Consider the following 17967-nt stretch of genomic DNA (forward strand, 5'->3'; position numbering starts at 1 on the left):
CCATCTGTTTGTGTTTTTAATATTTTTTCCTGTAGTTGACATCTAATCTTACTGCGTTGTGATCAGAAAAGATGCTTGAAATGATTTCATTTTTTTTTTAATTTACCAAAGCTAGATTTATGGCCCAGGATGTGATCTATCCTGGAGAAGGTTCCGTGCACACTTGAGAAAAAGGTGAAATTCATTGTTTTGGTGTGAAATGTCCTATAGATATCAATTAGGCCTAACTGGTCCATTGTATCATTTTAAGTTTGTGTTTCCTTGCTAATTTTCTGTTTAGTTGATCTATCCATAGGTGTGAGTGGGGTATAAAAGTCTCCCACTATTATTGTGTTACTGTTAATTTCCCCTTTCACATTTGTTAGCATTTGCCTTACATATTGTGGTGCTCCTATGTTGGGTGCATATATATATTTATAGTTGTTATATTTTCTGCTTGGATTGATACTTTGATCATTATGTAGTGTCCTTCTCTGTCTCTTTTCACAGCCTTTATTTCAAAGTCTATTTTATCTGATATGAGTATTGCTACTCCTGCTTTCTTTTGGTCTCCATTTGCATGAAATATCTTTTTCCAGCCCTTCACTTTCAGTCTGTATGTGTCCCTTGTTTTGAGGTGGGTCTCTTGTAGACAACATATATAGGGGTCTTCTTTTTGTATCCATTCAGCCAGTCTTTGTCTTTTGGTTGGGGCATTCAACCCATTTACATTTAAGGTAATTATTGATAAGTATGATCCCATTGCAATTTGCTTTGTTGTTTTGGGTTTGAGTTTATAAACCTTTTCTGTGTTTCCTGTCTAGAGAAGATCCTTTAGCATTGGTTGAAGAGCTGGTTTGGTGGTGCTGAATTCTCCCAGCTTTTGCTTTTCTGTAAAGCTTTTGATTTCTCCTTCATATTTGAATGAGATCCTTGCTAGGTATAGTAATCTGGATTGTGGGTTTTTCTCTTTCATCACTTTAAGTATGTCCTGCCATTCCCTTCTGGCCTGAAGAGTGTCTATTGAAAGATCAGCTGTCATCCTTATTGGAATCCCCTTGTGTGTTATTTGTTGTTTTTCCCTTGCTGCTTTTAATATTTGCTCTTTGTGTTTGATCTTTGTTAATTTGATTAATATGTGTCTTGGGGTGTTTCACCTTGGGTTTATCCTGTTTGGGACTCTATGGGTTTCTTGGATTTGGATGGCTATTTCCTTCCCCATTTTAGGGAAGTTTTCAACTATTATCTCCTCAAGTATTTTTGTCTTCTTCTTCTGAGACTCCTATGATTTGAATGTTAGGGCATTTAACATTATCCCAGAGGCCTCTGAGATTGTCCTTGTTTCTTTTAATTCTTTTTTCTTTTTTCCTCTCTGCTTCATTTATTTCCACCATTCTATCTTCCGCTTCACTTATCCTATCTTCTGTGCAGGCAGATTCTTTACCAACTGAGCCACCAGGGAACCACAAAGGGAACCAAATGTGCACCCATTGGTTATTTACAGTGTGCCTGCCCCAGCAAACCCTTGGGGTGCCTACTTCATGTAAGGGTTAACCATGTTAATGCTGGAGACTTTACTATTTCCCCTGGTGGGAGAGGCATCACTGAACCAGCACTGTCTAGCACAGTACCTGTCCCATTGCTATTTCCGCAGGGTTATTGTGGAGAGAGATTCAATAGTTAGGTCTGATCACTATATTTTTCTAATGGAATCCTGTTTTAAAATAGAGTTATAAATAGAATACTAATATGTGAGAAAGATAAATAGCATTAATATAAATTTAAATATTCATTTGACATAACAATGTACATATTTGAAGATGATTAAAATGCAAAAATGAATTACTAATTACAGCTTTGTTATATTACCTTTGGCATTTGTTAACTTCAAGTATTTACAGACACTTGTTTTTTTGGGCTCCAAAATCACTGCAGATGGTGACTGCAGCCATGAAATTAAAAGACGCTTACTCCTTGGAAGGAAAGTTATGACCAACTTCAATAGCATATTCAAAAGCAGAGACATTACTTTGCCAACAAAGGTCCATCTAGTTAAACCTAGTGTTTTTCCAGTAGTCATGTATGAATGTGAGAGTTGGACTGTGAAGAAAGCTGAGTGCAGAAGAATTGATGTTTTTGAACTGTGGTGTTGGAGAAGACTCCTGAGAGTCCCTTGGACTGCAAGGAGATCCAACCAGTCCATTCTAAATGAGATCAGTCCTGGGTGTTCTTTGGAAGGAATGATACTAAAGCTGAAACTCCAGTACTTTGGCCACCTCATGAGACGAGTTGACTCACTGGAAAAGACTCTGATGCTGGGAGGGATTGGGGGCAGGAGGAGAAGGGGACAACAGAGGATGAGATGGCTGGATGGCATCACGGACTCAATGGACGTGAGTTTGAGTGAACTCTGGGAGTTGGTGATGGACAGGGAGGCCTGGCATGCTGTGATTCATGGGGTCGCAAAGAGTCAGACACGACTGAGCGACTGAACTGAACTGAACTGAAGCTCATGGCCTGTCTGAAAACTATTTTCCTGATTGACTTTAGCCCCAAAGGCATCCTTAGAGAACCCAGCAGATACATAGTGCTGGGTAGGCCCACATGGCCATTTTAGTGGGTATGTTTTGCCTTTCCCTCTGCCCCTGTGATCAAAGACACCTCTGTGCTTTTACTATGAAGTTGCCCTTCTTATTAGCCTTTGTAGAATCTGCTCCCAAACTTGTGATTATAATCTAGGGTAGTGCCTTGCCTTACCAGTAGAGGGAGGTGTATCTTCTTGTCTCAGCTTTGCAGACACACATTCTAGCACAAAAGAAGAACTTTCACAACAAAAAATTCATAAGAGAATACTATCAAGCCTGGGGTCCCCTGCACAGCAGGCAGATTCTTTACCATCTGAGCCACCAGGGAAGCCCAAGAGAGAATACTATGAACAGTCATATGTCAACAAATTGGACAACCCAGAAGAAATGAACAAATTTCTAGAAACACAGAGCCCATGAAAGCTGAATCAAGAAGAAATACATAATTTGAATAGTCCTATCACTAGAAGTGAAATATAACTTGCAACTTAAAAACTCTCTTCAAACAAAAGTCCAGGACCCTATGGCTTGACTGGGGAATTCTACCAAACATACAAAGAGCTTACACAGATTCTTCTCAAATTCTTCCAAAAGACTGAAGAGGAAGGAGCACTCCCAAAGTCATTCCATCACCCTGATACCAAAATCAGACAAAGTCACTACCAAAAGTGAAAATTATAGGCCAGTATCTCTTTGAATATAGATGTAAAACTTCTCAACAAAATATTAGCAACAAAATTCAGCAATACATAAAAAGGAGCATATACCATGACCAAGTTAGATTCATCCCAGGAGCACAAGGATGGTCCAACATACTCAATTAGTATGATATACCACATCGACAACAGAAGTAAAGGAAAAAACACACACATAATCGTCTCAATAGATGCACAAAAAGCATTCAATAAAATACAACATCATTATAAAAACCCAACCAGTAATGCTGAAGAAGCTGAAGTTGAACGGTTGTATGAAGACCTACAAGACCTTTTAGAACTAACACCCAAAAAAGATGTCCTTTTCAGTATAGGGGACTGGAATGCAAAAGTAGGAAGTCAAGAAACACCTAGAGTAACAGGCAAATTTGGCCTTGGAGTACGGAATGAAGCAGGGCAAAGACTAATAGAGTTTTGCCAAGAAAATGCACTGATCATAACAAACACCCTCTTCCAACAACACAAGAGAAGACTCTATACATGGACATCACCAGATGGTCAACACTGAAATCAGATTGATTATATTCTTTGCAGCCAGAGATGGAGAAGCTCTATACAGTCAGCAAAAACAAGACCAGGAGCTGACTGTGGCTCAGATCATGAACTCCTTATTGCCAAATTCAGACTTAAATTGAAGAAAGTAGGGAAAACCACTAGATGATTCAGGTATGACCTAAATCAAATCCCTTATGATTATTCTGTGCAAGTGAGAAATAGATTTAAGGGCCTAGATCTGTTAGATAGACTGCCTAATGAACTATGGAATGAGGTTTGTGACATTGTACAGGAGACAGGGATCAAGACCATTCCCATGGAAAAGAAATGCAAAAAAGCAAAATGGCTGTCTGGGGAGGCCTTACAAATAGCTGTGAAAGAAGAGAAGTGAAAAGCAAAGGAGAAAAGGAAAGATATAAACATCTGAATGCAGAGTTCCAAAGAATAGCAAAAATAGATAAGAAAGCCTTCTTCAGCAATTGATGAAAAGAAATAGAGGAAAACAACAGAATGGGAAAGACTAGGGATCTCTTCAAGAAAATCAGAGATACCAAAGGAACATTTCATGCAAAGATGAGCTCGATAAAGGACAGAAATGGTATGGACCTAACAGAAGCAGAAGATATTAAGAAGAGATGGCAAGAACACACAGAAGAACTGTACAAAAAAGATCTTCACGAGCCAGATAATCATGATGGTGTGATCACTGACCTAGAGCCAGACATCCTGGAATGTGAAGTCAAGTGGGCCTTAGAAAGCATCACTATGAACAAAGCTAGTGGAGGTAATGGAATTCCAGTTGAGCTATTCCAAATCCTGAAAGATAATGCTGTGAAAGTGCTGCACTCAATATGCCAACAAATTTGGAAAACTCAGCAGTGGCCACAGGACTGGAAAAGGTCAGTTTTCATTCCAATCCCAAAGAAAGGCAATGCCAAAGAATGCTCAAACTACCGCACAATTGCACTCATCTCACACGCTAGTAAAGTAATGCTCAAAATTCTCCAAGCCAGGCTTCAGCAATATGTGAACCGTGAACTTCCTGATGTTCAAGCTGGTTTTAGAAAAGGCAGAGGAACCAGAGATCAAATTGCCAACATCCGCTGGATCATCGAAAAAGCAAGAGAGTTCCAGAAAAACATCTATTTCTGCTTTATTGACTATGCCAAAGCCTTTGACTGTGTGGATCACAATAAACTGTGGAAAATTCTGAAAGAGATGGGAATACCAGACCACCTGACCTGCCTCTTGAGAAATTTGTATGCAGGTCAGGAAGCAACAGTTAGAACTGGACATGGAACAACAGACTGGTTCCAAATAGGAAAAGCAGTTCATCAAGGCTGTATATTGTCACCCCGCTTATTTAACTTATATGCAGAGTACATCATGAGAAATGCTGGACTGGAAGAAACACAAGCTGGAATCAAGATTGCTGGGAGAAATATCAATAACCTCAGATATGCAGATGATACCACCCTTATGGCAGAAAGTGAAGAGGAACTAAAAAGCCTCTTGATGAAAGTGAAAGAGGAGAGTCAAAAAGTTGGCTTAAAGCTCAACATTCAGAAAACGAAGATAATGGCATCTGGTCCCATCACTTCATGGGAAATAGATGGGGAAAGAGTGGAAACAGTGTCAGACTTTATTTTTCTGGGCTCCAAAATCACTGCAGATGGTGATTGCAGCCATGAAATGAAAAGACGCTTACTCCTTGGAAGGAAAGTTATGACCAACCTAGATAGCATATTCAAAAGCAGAGACATTACTTTGCCAACAAAGGTCTGCCTAGTCAAGGCTATGGTTTTTCCAGTGGTCATGTATGGATGTGAGAGTTGGACTGTGAAGAAGGCTGAGCGCTGAAGAATTGATGCTTTTGAAGTGTGGTTTTGAAAAAGACTCTTGAGAGTCCCTTGAACTGCAAGGAGATCCAACCAGTCCATTCTGAAGGAGATCAGCCCTGGGATTTCTTTGGAAGGAATGATGCTAAAGCTGAAACTCCAGTACTTTGGCCACCTCACGTGAAGAGTTGACTCATTGGAAAAGACTCTGATGCTGGGAGGGATTGGGGGCAGGAGGAGAAGGGGACGACAGTGGATGAGAAGGCTGGATGGCATAACTGACTTGATGGACGTGAGTCTGAGTGAACTCCAGGAGTTGGTGATGGATAAGGAGGCCTGGCGTGGTGCAGTTCATGGGGTCATAAAGAGTCGGACATGAGTGAGTGACTGATCTGATCTGATCTGATAAAAACTCTTACCAAAATGAAACTAGAAGGAACACATCTCAACATAATAAATGGTACTTATGACAAACCCACAGCCAACATAATGCTCAATGGTGAAAAATCAAGACTTCCCACTAATATCTGGAACAATGCCCACTCTCACCATTTCTATTCTACATAGTATTGGAAGTCCTTATCACAGCAATCATACAGGAAAAATGTATCCTAATTGGAAGCTATAACATTGTCATTCTATGCAGATAACAGGGTAGGGTACTATATATAGAAAACCCTAAAGAAACCACACAAAAGCTACGAGAACTGATAAACAAATTTAGCAAGGTAGCAGGGTACAAGGCTAGCATACAGAAATTGGTTACATTTCTTTACACTAACAATACAATATTAGAAAGGAAGAGTAAAAAAATCCCTTATAAATTATATCAGAAAGAATAAAATACTTAGAAATAAACCTAACCTAGTAAGTAAAAGACTTACATGCTGAGAACTATAAAAGATTGACAAGGGAAACTGAAGATGATTTAAAAAGAAATGGAAAGATATTCCATGCTCTTGAATTTGAAGAATGACTGGAGCAAAGAAAACCATGTGTTTATGAAAAGAAAATTACTACAAATTAGTGAAAACATTTGTTTTTTTGAAACCACACAGTCCAGTCACTCAGAACAGGACTGAGCAATAGTGAAGGAGAGGACAAAGGCCGTGGATTCCAAGTCTGGAATGTATGGTGGAAAAATTGGTTGAGGAAGGAGACTGTAAGGGAAAAGGAAGGAGGCTGAAGATAGAGCCCATGAGACCAAATGGGATCCTGCTCTAAAATTTGAGCGTTAAGAAACAGAAAACTGCAGCAGAATATTTTAACCTTAGGACCATTTTCCACCAGGTATTTAAAATGATGTTTACTGACTTTACAAGAGAGTACTACAGTGCTTTTGTGCTTTGGGACGGAAGCTGCAGCAGGCAACTGTGTTCCCAAATCATCCTAAATACAAAATTACATCAAATCCATTTTCTATCAATGTTTGACAGCAATTTGGGATTATCTGCCCTCAGTATCCTGCTTCTACAGTTATTCCTAGAAACAGAATACAGTCTTATAAAGAAGTTTCTAAGGCGAAAACAACCAATTTAGGGAATGGGGAAAGGTTATGGACATTCAACAGTGTAAAGTACATAATAAAAATCTTAACTTTTTTTTTAAAGCTTAGTACTACCCACAACCTTTTTTAAAGCATACATAGAGATGAAGAGTCTTTTAAAACTCTGATTATAAAAAACTGCCAATAAGGTTGATGATGCCTCTTCAGATTTCAAGAAAATGGGCACATCAGTAATGATCTACGCCCTAGTTTCTCAAAGCAAAGCCCAGGCCCAGCAGCATCATTACTTGGGAGTTCATTAGAGATGCGAGACATTAGGCTGTACACCAGACCTAATGAACCAGAACCTGCATTTTAACGAGATGCTCTGTGACTGATGTAGATATTAAAGTAAGAGAAGCACTGTCCTAAACTCTAAAAGAGAAAGGCATACCTCCCATTAGAGTCACTTCAGCTATTAAAATGATACAGAACTTAAAAGGGTCAGAGACGGCTTCAAGTCTTGAAGTGAATGTAAAATTAAACTGTTCCATAACACTGAATTTCTAGTTGCCCATGTCCCTGTCATGAATAGATAACACATATTCAAAAGTATTTGCATGTACAGTTGACCTTTGAAAAATAGGAGCTTGAACTGTGCAGGTCCACTCACAACTGGACTTCTCTCAACGAAATGCACTATATACAGTGCGGCGGCACCTGCAGTCGGTTGGATCCGTGGATGCAGAGCCATGCATCGGCAGTGGAGGCAGGAGAATAATGCAAAACTATATGCGGATTTTCGACTGCACCTCTAATCTCTGTGTAATGAACAGTCAGCCATACTTTATATTTTAGAAAAGGCAATTATTAATTACCCTTCCCACAGTACTTTCTGAAAATATTTTTTCTTAAATTATTCTACTGCATATATGATTAGTTATGTTTCATTGATTACAGATATCTTTCCAATATATTTTACAATTTTAATTTGGCTTTTTTTTGTTTTCTTTACAAAGATAATTTAGATATTATGTTGTAAAATATGGGCTTTTTCTTAAAATTCAGATATAGCGCTGTCTTAGCTTTATTTGTACATACAATATGTATATATATAAAATACTGCAAAATGAACATTACAATGTCTTGTAGATATCCAACACCATACATATGTACAGACTATTTTTTTCTTGTGATAAGAACATTTTATACTCTCTTTAGGACTTTCAAATGTGCAATACAGTATTACTTGAGTCACCATGCAATGCATTATATCCCCATGACTTATAACTGGAAGTTTGTAACTTTTGACTCCTTTAACCTAATTTGCCAAACCCCCAGCTCCTGCCTCTGGCCCTACCTGTTTTATCCATGTATGAACTTTTTCTCCCTTTCTTTCTTTTTTGAAAAATTCCACATATAAGTGAGATCATATAATATTTGTCTGTCTTTATCTGATTTATTTCACTTAGAAAAATGCCCTCAAGGTCCATGTCCATCCATATTGTTGCAAATGGCAAGATTTCATTCTTTGTTATGGCTTAATAATATTCTATTATCTATCTATCTACCTCTCACGTTTTCTTTATCCATTCATCCAGCAATAGACGCTCACATTGTTTCTGTTTCTAGGCTAATGAATAATGCTGCAATGAATATTGGGGTACAGATATATTTCCAAGTTAGTGTTTTCATTTCCTTTGGATAAATACCCAGAGTGGAATTGCTGCATTGTATGATAGTTCTATTTTTTATATTTTGAGGAACCTCGATTATGAGATGATATAACATTCGGGGTTTTGATTTGCATTTCCCTGATGATTAGTAATGTTGAGCATCTTTTCATGTAACTTTTGGTGATCTCTATGTCTTCTTTGGAAAATGTCCATTCAGATCCTATTCCCATTTTAAATCACATTGTTTGATGTTTTACTACTGAGTGGTATGAGTTCTTCATGTATTTTGGAAATATAATTATTTGCAATTATTTTCTTCCATCCAGTAGATTGTCCTTTCATTTTGTTGATGACTTCCTTTGCTGAACAGAAGCTTTTTTAGTTTGATGCGAAGTGAAATCGCTCAGTCATGTCCGACTTTTTGCAACCACGTGGACTGTAGCCTACCAGGCTCCTCCATCCATGGGATTTTCCAGGCAAGAGTACTCTAATGGGTTGCCATTTCCTTCTCCAGGGGATCTTCCCAACCCAGGGATAGAACCCAGGTCTCCCTCATTGCAGGCAGACGCTTCACTGTCTGAGTCACCAGGGCAGCCCTAGTTTGATGTAGTCCCCTTGTTTATTTTGATTTTATTGCCTTTGCTTTTGGTGTCAAATTTTAAAAAAATATCATTGCTGAGCTTCTGCTTACATTTTCTTCTAGAAGTTTTATGAGTTTAGGTCTTATGTTCAAGTCTTGAGTCTACTTTGAGTTAATTTTCCCGGATGGTGTAAGATGCTAGTCCAGTTTTATTCTTTTGCATATAGCTGTTCAGTTTTCCTGACACCATCGTGGACCATACGTGTGTGGGTTTATTTCAGGGCTCTCTATTCTGTCCCACTGATCCATGTGACTGCTCTTAGGCTAACACTGCATAGGCATGTGCAGAGAATGCTGTCCTCTCTGAGCTTCTGAATTAGCCTGGGGAAGCTCTACTTGTCAAGGCTTCACTTAGTCCTTGCCCTCCAGCACCTGTAGCTTTTAAACATCTCTTCCATCACTTTCTTAGAAATGTGAACCAAAGGAAATATGTAAAATGTTTCTATGTATTTCAGAGGTAATTAAATTGAATATAATGAGCTAAAAAAATAAGATTTCTAGAGCATTATAATACAGTTTGAAACCAAGGACCATGGTCTCCAGCTGTTTTGGTTTTTTTTTCTTAAGATTGCTTTGACCATTTGTGGTCCTTTGGCTTATATAAAATTTTTAGGATTGTTTGTTCTATTTCTGTGAAAAATGCCATTGGAATTTTGATAGGAATTACCCTAAATTTGTAGATTGCTTTGGTTAGTCTGAACATGTTAACGGTGTTAATTCTTCTGATCCAAGAACATGAAATATCTTTCCATTTATTTGTCTTTTTCAATTTTTGTAATTAATGACATAATTTTCTGTATACAGGTCTTCCAGCTCCTTGGTTAAATACAGGTACTTTTCTTGTTTGGATGTTATTGTAAATGAGACTGTTTAATTTCTCTTTCTGAGAGTTTGTTGTTAAAGTAAGAGATACAACAGATATTTGTGTATTGATTTTGTATTTTTTAACTTTATTGAATTTGTTTCTTAGCTCTAAAGATCTCTGGCCTTTAAGGTTCTCTACATATAATATCATGTCTCCTGCAAATAGCGACAGTTTCACTTTTTCCTTTTGAATTTGTATGACTTTTTTTTTTTCTTTTCTGATTTCTGTGGCTTGGTGTTCCAATTCTATGTTGAATAAAATGGCTTGTCTTGTTCCTGATATTAGAGTAAAAGTTTTAAGCTTTGAACTATTGATTATGATATTAGCTGTGAATCTGTCATGGCCTTTATTATATTCAGGTATGTTCCTTTTGTACCCACCCAACTCAGAGTGTTTAATCATACATGGATGCTCAGTTTTGTCAAATGCTTTTTATGCATCTATTGTAGGGAGCAGCGCTGCACTTTGCTGGAGCAGCCGTGAAGAGATATCGCACATCCAAGGTAAGAGAAACCCAAGTAAGACCATAGGTGCTGAGAGGGCATCAGAGGGTAGACAGACTGAAACTACAATCACAGAAAACTAGCCAATCTGACCACATGGACCACAGTCTTGTCTAACTCAATGAAAATAAGCCATGCTGTGTGGGGCCACCCAGGATGGTCATGGTGGAGAGGTCTCACAGAATGTGGCCCACTGAAGAAGACAATGGCAAACCACTTCAGTATTCTTGCCTTGAGAACCTCATGGACAGTGCAAAAAGGCAAAAAGACAGGACACTGAAAGATGAACTCCACAGGTCTGTAGGTGCCCAATATGCTACTGGAGATCAGTGGAGAAATAACTCCAGAAAGAATGAAGGGATGGAGCCAAAGCAAAAACAACACCCAGTTGTGAATGGGACTGGTGATAGCAGCAAGGTCTGATGCTGTAAAGCACAATATTGCATAGGAAACTGCACTGTTAGGTCCATGAATCAAGGCAAATTGCACGTGGTCAAACAGGAGATGGCAAGAGTGAACGTCGACATTCTAGGAATCAGAGAACTATAATGAACTGGAATGGGTGAATTTAACTCAGATGACCATTATATCTACTACTGTGGGCAGGAATCCCTTAGAAGAAATGGAGTAGCCATCATAGTCAACAAGAGAGTCCAAAATGCAGTACTTGGATGCAGTCTCAAAAACGACAGAATGATCTCTGTTTGTTTCCAAGGTAAACTATTCAATATCACAGTAATCCAAGCCTATGCCCCAACCAGTAATGCTGAAGGAGCTGAAGTTGAATAATTCTATGAAGACCTACAGGACCTTCTAGAACTAACACCCCCAAAAGATGTCCTTTTCATTATAGGGGACTGGAATGCAAAAGTAGGAAGTCAAGAAACACTTGGAGTAACAGGCAAATTTGGCCTTGGAGTACAGGCAAAGGATAATAGAGTTCTGCCAAGAGAACACACGGGTCATAGCAAACACCCTCTTCCAACAACACAAGAGAAGACTCTGCACATGGACATCACCAGATGTCCAACACCGAAATCAGATTGATTAATATTCTTTGCAGCCAAAGATGGAGAAGCTCTATACAGTCAGCAAAAACAAGACCGGGAGCTGACTGTGGCTCAGATCATGAACTCCTTATTGCAAAATTCAGACTTAAATAGAAGAAAGTAGGGAAAACCACTAGACCATTCAGGTATGACCTAAATCAAATCCCTTATGACTCTACAGTGGAAGTGAGAAATAGATTTAAGGGACTAGATCTGATAGATAGAGTGCCTGATGAACTATGGACAGAGATTCGTGACACTGTACATCAAGACCATCCCCAAGAAAAAGAAATGCAAAAAAGCAAAATGGCTGTCTGAGGAGGCCTTCCAAATAGCTGTGAAAAGAAAAGAAGCAAAAAGCAAAGGAGAAAAGGACAGATATACCCATTTGAATGCAGAGTTCCAAAGAATAACAAGGAGAGATAAGAAAGCCTTCCTCAGCGATCAATGCAAAGAAATAGAGGAAAACAACAGAATGGGAAAGACTAGAGATCTCTTCAGGAAAATTAGAGATACCAAGGGCACATTTCATGCAAATATGGGCTCAAAAAAGGACGGAAATGGTATGGACCTAACAGAAGCAGAAGATATTAAGAAAAGGTGGCAAGAATACACTGAAGAACTGTATGAAAAAGATCTTCACGACCAAGATAATCACGATGGTGTGATCACTCACCTAGAGCCAGACATCTTGGAATGTGAAGTCAAGTGGGCCTTAGGAAGCATCTCTACGAACAAAGCTAGTGGAGGTGATGGAATTCCAGCTGAGCTATTCCAAATCCTGAAAGATGATGCTGTGAAAGTGCTGCACTCAATATGCCAGCAAATCTGGAAAACTCAGCAGTGGCCACAGGACTGGAAAAGGTCAGTTTTCATTCCAATTCCAAAGAAAGGCAATGCCAAAGAATGCTCAAACTACAACACAATTGCACTCATCTCACATGCTAGTAAATGTAATGTTCAAAATTCTCCAAGCCAGGCTTCAGCAATACGTGAACCGTGAACTTCCAGATGTTCAAGCTGGTTTTAGAAAAGGCAGAGGAACCAGAGATCAACTTACCAACCTTCACTGTATCATCAAAAAAGCAAGAGAGTTCCAGAAAAACATCTACTTCTGCTTTATTGACTATGCCAAAGCCTTTGACTGTGTGGATCACAATAAACTGTGGAAAATTCTGAAAGAGACAGGAATACCAGATCCAAGGAGATCCAACCAGTCCATCCTAAAGGAGATCAGTCCTGGGTGTTCATTGGAAGGACTGATGTTGAAGCTGAAACTCCAGTACTTTGGCCACCTGATGTGAAGAGCTGACTCACTGGACAAGACCCTGATGCTGGGAGGGATTGGGGGTAGGTGGAGAAGGCGACGACAGAGGATGAGGTGGATGGATGGCATCACCGACTCAATGCACATGAGTTTGGGTAGACTCTGGGAGTTGGTGATGGATAGGGAGGCCTGGTGTGCTGTGGTTCATGGGGTCACAAAGCATCAGACATGACTGAGCAACTGAACGGGACTGAACTGAACTGTTTGATAAGATTGTATAACTTTTATTCTATATTTTGTTAATGTGGTATATCACCTTGATTATTTTGCAGATGTTGAACCATCCTTGCATCACTGCTATATATTATACTTGGTCACAGTGTGTGATACATTTAATGTTTTGTTGAATTCTGTTTGTTAAGGATTTTTTGTGCCTTTGTTAATCAGGTTTATTAGCCATGACTTATTCTAAATATTTCATTAAACTGTGAATTATTTCCTAAAAATTTAAGTTTTATGTTTAAAACCTCTATTTTCCTTAAACAATATGAATTTGTGCACTTTTTAAATTCTCAGTACCCCTAGCAGACTTTTCATTTTTATAGATCAAGACAAAACTAATGAGATGCCTTGTAAATCCTACTCCTTTCAGTAATTTTAACCCTATCGGTTTCACTGCCACTTAGCAAATTAAGAAAACATAAAGGGAAATCAAATAATGCTGCTTTTAGTTCTTCAGTATAACATAAATAACAATTCTAAATGAAATCCATTTTTAGCTACACAGCTTCTTACAATGACCTAATACGGACAAATGGAGATCTTCATCATAAAAATTCTAGTGAATATAAATGCCAAAGTCTTCACAGTGAACCTGTGAAGTGATGAACTTAAAAGTTCACCTGGTGCATTAGTGCAGTCCAGGGAGGAGGGTATACCTGGGGTGGGAAAAACCCCGTAAGCGTCCATGATTTGCTGTAGAACTTAAACCTCAAACTCCACAGAAATTTTTCTTACAGTCATAGTAGCTGAAAAAATTCTGCACAAATTCTTCCTGTTGCAGTGATATTAAAAGCAGCTAAAAGCATTTCTAGTAATGAAATTCAGACAGTATACTCATGCAGGCACATTTTAAAAAATATAGCATGCAATACAGAAGACAAAAACTGCACAAAAATATGTCAAAAGTAAAAAGGCTAGAATAAGTTAGAGGAAATGTGTTTTGATTTACCCTTTCATCTCCTTCTCCTCTTTCTGCTTCTTCTCTTTCTCCTTCTTCTCCTTTTCCTTCTGCTTCTTCTCCTTCTCTTTCTCCTTCGTCTCCTTCTCTTTCTTCTCCTCCTTCTCCTCCTTCTCTTTCTTCTCCTCCTTCTCCTTCTCTTTCTTCTCATCCTTCTCCTCCTTCCTCTCCTTCTCCCTCTCCTCCTCTTCTTTCATAACCCTCTCTTCCTTCTCTTTTACTTCCTTTGCCTTCTCTTTCATACCCTTCTCTTCCTTCTTCCCATTGAAAAGACATCTGTACAGGCACGTACAAACCACTATAACAGCAACAACTACAAGAAAACAGAAAACAAATGACATGTGACACTGAAAACTAACTACCAAGATTCCAAACCAAGCAGAAGAAATCAATGTTAGTTATGTTTATTTCTGACCATTTCTATCATCAGAAAATACTATTTTATTTAAGCCCGTGTACATTTACATTCCATCTTGATTCTTCAGTATCTAAATCCAGCCCCCTGGAATCACTTGAACAGTCTACAGTAAGTTAGAGCCCTTACTTAATTTAGAAAATTATCCAAAGCATATTTGGGAAATAGACTCACATGACCAATCGTCATGGTCATTTCTATGACCAATTGGAAAAACATGTATTATTTAGGGTTTGTTACTAAAAGTATATGTAGAATATAAAACAATATACAATCACCAACATAAGGCAGTATATCATAGAAAAGATCAGATATTATTAGACTATTCTACTGTAAAAACTAGAGTAATGGAAAATCATTGAAAAAATGCACATCTCATCTTCATATTACATCATTATTTAAGTGGTATTAAAATTTGAGATACTTACTTGCAGTAAGAATAGCCAGAGCAATGATTCCTGCATCTGAGAAAAAGTTTTAAAAGTTTTGAAGATACGGAACATATATGGATCCCAGATAGCAGCTATACTTTAATTTTGATCAGATCATCTAAGAACTACAGCAAAAATGTTTATCAATCTAGTTTGTGCATGACTGCTGAGTGCATCCAAATCATTTTGATCACAGAACCCTTTCAAATAGATTCCAGGTACAGGATCCATCTTGTTAAACTGTTAACAGGAGCCTCCCTTTTCATTGTGTTCTGCTATAGCTACCACACCAGGTTACTGAGTACAGCTTATCAGGGGCTTCCTAAGTGGTTCAGTGGTAAAGACTCTGTCTTCCAATGCAGGACATGCAAGAGACAGGGTTCAATCCCTGGGTTGGGAAGATCCCCTGGAGGAGGAAATGGCAACCCACTCCAGTACTCTGGCAGGCTTACAGTCCACGGGGTCACGAGTTGGACATGACTTAGTGATTTAGCATACAAGCACACCAAGACTATTAGAATCCACTAGATTAGAGAAAATTACCTACATGTGTCTCTATATCCCACCACTTAACATCTGTCGTGGTATCTGCATTAATAACATAATTGTAAATGTCAATTATTACCAATTATTTGTGACACATTGTTTCTTCCCTACCTACAAATGATTGAACCATGATGTTTCCATATAGAAATCTAAGGTTTCATAATGCAGGTAATATTAATAATCAGAATAATACCTAAATCCTCAAAGTCTTCAAGTGATGGTATTTCTTCACTGGGATTGGGATATCCTGGGGGGAAAAATTGGAAATAAGTTAAAAGGGAGACTAAATAAATCTTAAAGATCTATAAATTCATTGCTGTTGGTTTTGTACCTTTTTATAAATCATAACTATAATTTAATTTTCCTTATAAATTATATTAATGTTTCTCATTCAAAGTTGCATCATTAAATTTTATAAATTTTTATTTTAACTTATATTATATTATTGTATTCAATGCCATTAGCATTTTTCTTCTGGTCTGTTGATAGTCCTGTGACTAACTCTATGTACAGCAAGCAAATTTATCATCAGCATAGTCTCAAAGTCAGCCTTGAATTCAATGTGATTCTAGATAGAGGAGGGCTTAAAAGTGATTTAGAAATTGCTCTGGAGTACACTCCTTAACATAATACAGGCCATTTATATAATACTCATACCTAACATCATACTCAGTGTCGAACGACTAAAACTTTATTTTCAGGTCAAGAACAAGACAGAATTCCTTCATGTGCCACTTCAAGTCGACATAATATTGGAAGTTTGGGTCACAGTCATTGTGCAAAAAAGAAATTTAAAATATCCATATGGGAAGGAAGAAATACAATGATCTGCTTATAGATGACACGATCCTTCACATAGAAAGCTCTCTAAAGATCACACATACATTCACACAAATGCACACAACAGTTAGAACTAGTGCATTAATTCCTCAAAGCTGAAGGGTACACAATCAACACACAAAACAGTTGTGTTTCTACACACTAACAATGAACAATCCAAACAGGAAAGTAAGTAAATAATTCAATTAACAATGGCATCAAAAACAAGAAAATACTCAAATAAGTTTAACCAAGAAGATAGAAGACTTGTACATTGAAAACTATAAGAAAATTGCTGAAAGTGAAGAAGACTTAAATGAATGAAGGAGATTTCAAAACTTACCAAAATCAGGACAATAATCAGGACAATACTGGTATACAGACAGACATACAGACCGATGGTATAGAATATAGGGCCCAGAAATAAACCCTTGCTTATATGGTCAAATGATTGTTCACAAGGGTGCTAAGAGCATTCAATGGGGAAAGGGCAGCTTTTCTCAACAAACGATTTTCAGAAAACTGGATATCCACATGCAAAGGATGAAATTTGACATCTATGTTATACTGTATACAAAAAGTAGTTTCAAATGAATCAAAAAACAAAGGACATAGAACTATAAAACTCTTAGAAGAAAATAATGAGGACAATTTCATAATATTGAACTGGAAACGATTTCTTAGATGTGACATCAAAAGCACATGTAACAAAGAGAATAATAGATATATCAGACTATATCAAAACTAAAAACTTTTGTGCATCAAAGGACACTATTAATAGAGTGAAAAGCAACTCACAGAATGAGCAGAAACATCTGCAAACAATAAACCTGATAAGGGATTAATATCCAAAATATATCATACACTTTTACAACTCAACAACAACACAAAGCCATTTTACAAATAGGCAAGAGACATGAATAGACATTTCTCCAAGGAAGATCTATATATGGCCAAGTAGCACATGAAAAGCTGCTCACGTCGCCAATCATTAGGGAAATGCAAATAAAAGCCACAAGATACTTCTTCACACCTGTTAACATAGATAATTCCAGTTATTATAAAAACCAGAAATTAACATGTATTGGAAAAGAGGGCAAGAAATTAGAAACTTTTCACTGGTGGGAATGAAAATGGTGCAACCAATTTAAAACATTTTTTTTTTTAATGGAGGACAGTATTTTCAGTTCCTCTGAAAATTAAACAAGAATTAACATATAACCCAATAATTCCACTCCATGGTATATACCCACTCCCAAAATTCAAAACAGGGACTCCAGATAGATACTTAGATGCCAATATTCTGAGAGGCATCATTTAGAATTGTAAAAAGGTAAAAACATCCCAGTATCTATTGACAGATGAAATTACAAATAAAATGTGGTATATACAAACACTGGAATATTTTCAGCCATAA

General features: G+C 37.7%; 1 protein-coding gene across 1 annotated transcript in view; it reads right to left on the bottom strand.

Annotated features, from left to right (window-relative positions):
* Positions 1–14261: 14261 nt before the first annotated feature.
* Positions 14262–17967, bottom strand: part of LOC129653434 (membrane cofactor protein-like) — a 48032-nt gene continuing 44326 nt past the window's right edge. Inside the window, exons 8-10 of the mRNA XM_055583133.1 lie at positions 15925–15978; positions 15183–15218; positions 14262–14652 (exon numbers count right to left, since the gene is read on the bottom strand). Of these exons, the coding sequence (XP_055439108.1) occupies positions 14327–14652; positions 15183–15218; positions 15925–15978 (416 nt within the window). The 3' untranslated portion in view covers positions 14262–14326. The remainder of the gene's footprint in view (positions 14653–15182; positions 15219–15924; positions 15979–17967) is intronic.

This window comes from Bubalus kerabau, chromosome 5 (genome assembly GCF_029407905.1).
Source record: "Bubalus kerabau isolate K-KA32 ecotype Philippines breed swamp buffalo chromosome 5, PCC_UOA_SB_1v2, whole genome shotgun sequence".
NCBI lineage: Eukaryota > Metazoa > Chordata > Mammalia > Artiodactyla > Bovidae > Bubalus > Bubalus kerabau.